General features: G+C 34.5%; 1 protein-coding gene across 1 annotated transcript; it reads left to right on the top strand.

Moving 5' to 3' along the window:
• Window positions 1-1,492: 1,492 nt before the first annotated feature.
• On the top strand, window positions 1,493-5,404 carry LOC129222673 (GTP-binding protein Di-Ras2-like). The gene is made up of 2 exons (XM_054857206.1): window positions 1,493-1,795; window positions 4,922-5,404. The coding sequence occupies exons 1-2, from the start codon at window positions 1,493-1,495 to the stop codon at window positions 5,402-5,404; spliced, it is 786 nt and encodes a 261-aa protein (XP_054713181.1).
• Window positions 5,405-5,743: the final 339 nt, after the last annotated feature.

Here is a 5,743-nt window from a genome sequence, read left to right on the forward strand (position 1 = left end):
TATTCGTGTTCTAAAAACAATAAAACAATACCAGCTCTTGCTCACATACAGTTGTAAAAGATAACATACGAGCAAACACAAGCAATACTTGGCAGACGATTAATAAACGTATAGCAACAGATTGATTTTGTTCCATTTGTTTTGTTTTGTCGCAGGCGATATTTTCCGCAATTTTGAATACTAAGCGGCTGCAATTTTAGTTGTTCGATGAGAGCCATTGTTAACATACGAAGGATTTCTTTCGCCTAAATTATCATAGAGATTTATTGGAACATTAAGCGATTTTTCATAATTTGTAAAAATGCTTAAAGAATTGTGCAGTTGCCGAGAGACAACACAGGAACATAAGAGTTTTCGATAATGCCGTAAGCAATCAAAACATATGCCTAGGAATCGGAGCAAGAGCACTCATTCAATCCACACTAACTCGAAATTCCATGCAGAATGCTGAAGTTCTTCCAGCGGAGACAGCAAATTATGCTGCCCCTTTTCCAAGACTGCCTACAAAAATAGACGTAGAACTCAGGCTCAACGCATTGCTCGAGATGCGTAAAAAATTTAAAAAAAAAAAAGATAGAAAGAAAAGAAAATCTACTAAAGTGTTTTAATATTCAACGTTTTATTCAAGTCAAAAAATATAAACTAGAAATCTGAGTTTGTTTAGCAAGGACTGTTTAAATAAGCAAGTGTATCTGGTATTTGGGTAAGTACTACGAATAGGTTACTGCATTAAATTTCTATCAAATGTATGTAGGTCATTTTGTTTCATACATATTTAAGTTATATCTTTTTTAAACCAACATATATACATAAAGGCTTTTATTTTCATTTTTGTATGTAAGAAAACAAAATTTTCTTTTTATTTTCAAGTTGCATTTCATTCATTTATTTTAAATTTATGTCAAGTGTCTACACGGTATTTATTTATGTTTTAAAACAAAATATATTATTCACTTTGCAATAAATATGCTTCGTAATAACGTATCTACTCCGTATTATGTCGAATCTGTAATTATTGGTCATTCAATAGCATACTATGCAGTTACTGCTAACTACCAGTCAAAAGTGGATGAAAATTACTAGTGCGAAGAGCAGGTAAACGGCAGTATCTGCATTAATCAAAATTTTGATTAAAAAATCAAATTGAAACAGATTACCCAAAAAATATTTCGATATAAACATATAGAATCACCTAAAATCAAACTTTAATATTTTATTAATGTTTGTGGGAAATCAAAAACGCGTTTTTTCAAATATCTCGAAAACTCATTTTTGTAGATACTGCCGTTTACCTGCACACGGCAATATATATGTGTATATTTATTTATTAATTTATTCATTTATTTATAACGCTAGGCAACGATTGCCCTGATGTTGTTGTAAATAGAGAATATCTGAAATGATTTCTTGTTAAAAAATACTCCTCGGTTGCTCAACTTCAATTTACAACCTAGTTTCCTTTATATCTTCTTCCAGGGCACAAGATAACAAAATGGCAGAAGAGTACCGGATACGTCTGGTAACCCTAGGGGCCGGAGGATCCGGTAAAAGTTCAATAGTGAAGCGGTTCCTGTTCAATTCTTTCTGTGAAAAACATCGTCCCACCGTGGAAGATCTATACTGCAGGGAATTTGACTTGGAATCTATGACCCTGAAAGTCGATATCCTAGACACCGCTGGAGATTTCCAGTTCCCAGCCATGAGAAGACTTTCTATTGCCACTGCACATGCGTTCCTCCTTGTATACAGTATAGACAGCATCGAATCTTTCAATATAATAAAAGATTGCTTTCAAGTAAGTAATATGAGTTTCAAATGTCTGAGAGCTTTTAAGAATATTCATTGCTTTACAAAGCAATACGTTAAATATTTTTAGGCACAATTTATGTGGCAGAGCTGGGGGAAAAGGTAATGAAACTGCTAAGTAGTGAAACACTTAATTTCATTTACTGTTTCATCGTGCTCAAAACGTGTACCCTTATTTTTTAATACTTCATTTTTATTTTTAGTAGTACTCTTACGAGAGCTTGGACAGATTTACATGGATTTATTATTATTTTGAGCAATCACGATTGCTTATTGTTCTCACTTAACCGTCCTTGATGTTCTAGTTCCTTTTTCAGCTTGGACCAGGGGCCTCTGCAGCACCACCGCCCATCGGCGCGGCTCCTCTGGTCTTGAGCACTGTCCCCAGAATCCACTTCTGCTGGGTGGTGGCGTCCATGTCCTACACACGCATGCTCATACACGTCTACGCGCGCGCGCCTTTACACACATACACACGCCTACGTGCACACACCGTAAGCCTACACACACACTCAACTATGCATACGTTACCACCCAGGAGGAGGGACATGCTTGGGGGGGGGGGGGGGGAACAGCAGAGCCGTTTCTAGAAAAATATATGTAATGAGTAGGGTCTTGTCGCAATAACTCTTGATTGCGAAAAACACAATTCGAATTCCAAGTTTCAGAACTCAAATTAGAGTTAATTGGGGTAAGTTGTTCACAGGTCTTTTTCTTTTCTTTGCTTTGGTGTTGATATCTTCGTTATGAAGTAGACTAAAAAAACTCCACTGAGATTGATAAAACTCATTGAGATTAAGAAGTACGAGTGCGATCAGTACTCAGTACTTAATCTATTTCTCAAAATAAATTTGCTTCAAGAGTACTTTTTTTTTTGAGGAAAATGTTTGTATTTTAAAAATTGTGTTTTAAAACTTAAACAACAAATTTGAGTGATTTAAAATCAATTTTAAGCGGATATTGTCTGCTCGGATTTCTTGATAGTTTTTCTACGATGCAGCCTAAATAGACCTCCTAATAAAGATCCCCTTTGATTCAACGTGTAGCATGAATATGATTCAGTTATTTACTTGAAAGGCAATTTTCTAGTTCAAATAAGAGTGGATTTACTAGTATATGCTCACGTTGGTCAAATCACCTTATACATAACATTTGAAATGAAGGATTCAATACACAAGTATTACAGAACTGGACAATTATAATAGACAGAACTGGACAATTATAATAGACAGAACCGGAACAATTATAATAGACAGGACTGGAACAATTATAATAGACACAACAACTGAGCGTAACAAAACTTCATCTAGTTTAAAAAATAAGCAGCTATGACACAACTTTCCATTGCCACTGCACATGCGTTCCTTTTGTATACAGTATAGACAGCATCGATCGAGAGAGAGAGAGAATCTTTCAATATAATAAAAGATTGCTTTCAAGTAAGTAAAAGCAATTTCAAATGTCCGAGAGTCTTTGAGAAGATTCATTGTTTTAAAAAAAAGCCATGCGTTAAATATTTTTAGGCACAGTTTATGCGGCTAAGCTGAGGAAAAAGGTAATGAAGTTATTAAGCAGGGAAAACTTAAATTTCATTTATTGTTTCGTCGTGCTCGATCAGGCAATTTTACGTAGTTTGTTTTGTGTATATTTATTTCTTGCGTGATTCTTATTTTTACCAATATTCTTACGAGACTTAGCCTATTTTCATGGTGGATTTTTTTTCTCTCCTTTTTTTTTTATTTTTACTTTAGTGATAATATTTCTGCGATGAAGAACGTAAAAAAAGACGAGAAACTGATTGAGATTAAGGCGTATGAATATATTTTTTAATGTGATCTGTATCTAAAAATAAAATTTCTCTCTAAGACTAGATTTTTTAAGAAAAAAAGGCTTACGATTTAAAAAAAATGTTTTTTAACTTAATAGAGAAATTGCGGTGATTTAAAAGTCAATCTTTAGCCGAGATTGTCTGTTTACATTTCTTGTAGTTTTCCTGCACTGTTAAAAATATCCTGATAATTTACGATAAAAGTTATTGGCGTCCATGTTGCCAGTAACTTTTACCATAAATCGTATTTTATAATACAATTTAAAAGTAGAATAAAATAAAAAACGCAAATTGCAAGCATCGGATTTGATCACGGGATTTTCGGATTGGCATGCGGCTATGCTGCCCACCATACGAGCTAAATACATCGAATGACGCGAAATACGGTGTTATTTGCTGAGCACTATAAGTCACGTGGTGTATCAAATGACGCTGCAATCGTTTTTTCATTTTAATTTCTTATTTTACTTTTATTTTTATTTATTTATTTATTTAATTTGTACAATTTACTGTAATTCCTTTCTGTACTATATCATAAGCGGATATAGAATACTATATCATTTTCTGTACTATAACAATCCATTTTACAGTAATATTTACCATAAAAGTTTCCTGAATTTTTAACAGTTCACGATGCAGCATAAACACACCTCCTGATAAAGGTCATTTCTTATTCTAAGTGTAGCATGAATATGATGCAGGTACTTACTCAAAAGGCGATTATCTAGTCTAACTAGGAAGAAGGAATTTATGTGTTCAATTTGGATGAATCACTTCTTTAAATGATGCAAAGGAATGTAAGTGTCAAAAAATTTAGAGTTGGCAGGTGAACCTTTCTCAGATGGTACTAGCAGTCATGGTATGTGCTGCTATAGAGTATGAGTTAAAAAAATTTCAATGTAAGCCTAACAAGAATCTGAACTTTGAACGTGTTTTACTCAAAGCTTTAAAAAGTCCACTTTCTTCTCTTTGCATCTCACTGCCTCAAACAGCATTTAAAAAGTAAAAGATTCTATACATGGATATTACAGAGTTCGAACTATTATAACAACCGCAAAATTCAGCGTAATACAGCTTCATTTCGTTTTAAAAAATAACAGTTCACCTTTGTGTAAAATATTAAAATAATCAAAAGAAAAGTAAAATGTTCAAATATTAATAAGAGTTCTAAGCAAATGTTTTCGATTGCGATTTTTTGTTTTAAGCTTTAATAAAATAATTTGACTGTGGACTTCTTATTTTATTGAAAAGTTCCTGAAAACTAATGACATTGTTGTTTCCCCACAGGAAATTAGGGAACAAAAATCCGATTTCCAAGAAGTACCCATAGTTGTTGTCGGCAACAAAACTGACCTAGGAGAAGACAAAAGAGCTGTTCCTAAAGAGGATGCTGCCGAGTGGCTTTTCTGCGAATTACCTCGTCTTAGGGCAAAAATCCTGGAGTGTTCTGCAAAAGAAAACCACCATATCAAAGAAATATTCCGAGCTTTTCTCCAGCTCTCCAAATTGCCACTTCCAGCCGAGGGTCTGAGGAGACGCTCCAGCGCTCATGCAACAGCAGCTTCCAGCTCAAACGGAGCTTCCAACAGGTTGCAGTGTCCATCGGAGACTTCTGAAGATGGTTCGCCCGTGCAACAGCAGCGAACCTTCAAGCCACGAAGTCGGAGTCTCATCAGACGCACCAGCAAAAAAGTGCAGAAGATGAAAGACGCTGCTGCCACTGCAGCCCATGGCACAACGGCCAACATCGATGACTGCTGCATATCTTGACTGAAGTTTCACATTCTTTGTCCTCCAACTGTTCTTGTGGAAAAGTGGATGGTTTCTCCGTTTTTCCCATTTTGTGATCCACGCCATATTTGGATGGATATAAAGCAGACAGTAAAACGAACCAAACAAAAGGAATGAAAAAAGATTTAGAAAAAAATATTTATTCTGTTAAAAAAAATCATTTGAAATTACTATTATTTTGAACTATTTTTGCCACCATCTCTCATATTCCGCTCATTTAAAACAAAATAGCACGTCATTTGGTGATTTTTTTGACATATGGGACCACAGGATTTACATTTATAAAAATTACACTAATTCAATGCAATTTATGAAAAA

The sequence above is a fragment of the Uloborus diversus genome, chromosome 5 (genome assembly GCF_026930045.1).
Source record: "Uloborus diversus isolate 005 chromosome 5, Udiv.v.3.1, whole genome shotgun sequence".
Classification (NCBI taxonomy): Eukaryota; Metazoa; Arthropoda; class Arachnida; order Araneae; family Uloboridae; genus Uloborus; species Uloborus diversus.

Coding starts and splice junctions, on each gene's coding strand:
- LOC129222673 (XM_054857206.1), top strand. CDS start 1,493: ATGGCAGAAGAGTACCGGATACGTCTGGTAACCCTAGGGGCCGGAGGA. Junction 1,796..4,921: donor TAATAAAAGATTGCTTTCAA/GTAAGTAATATG, acceptor GTTTCCCCACAG/GAAATTAGGGAACAAAAATC.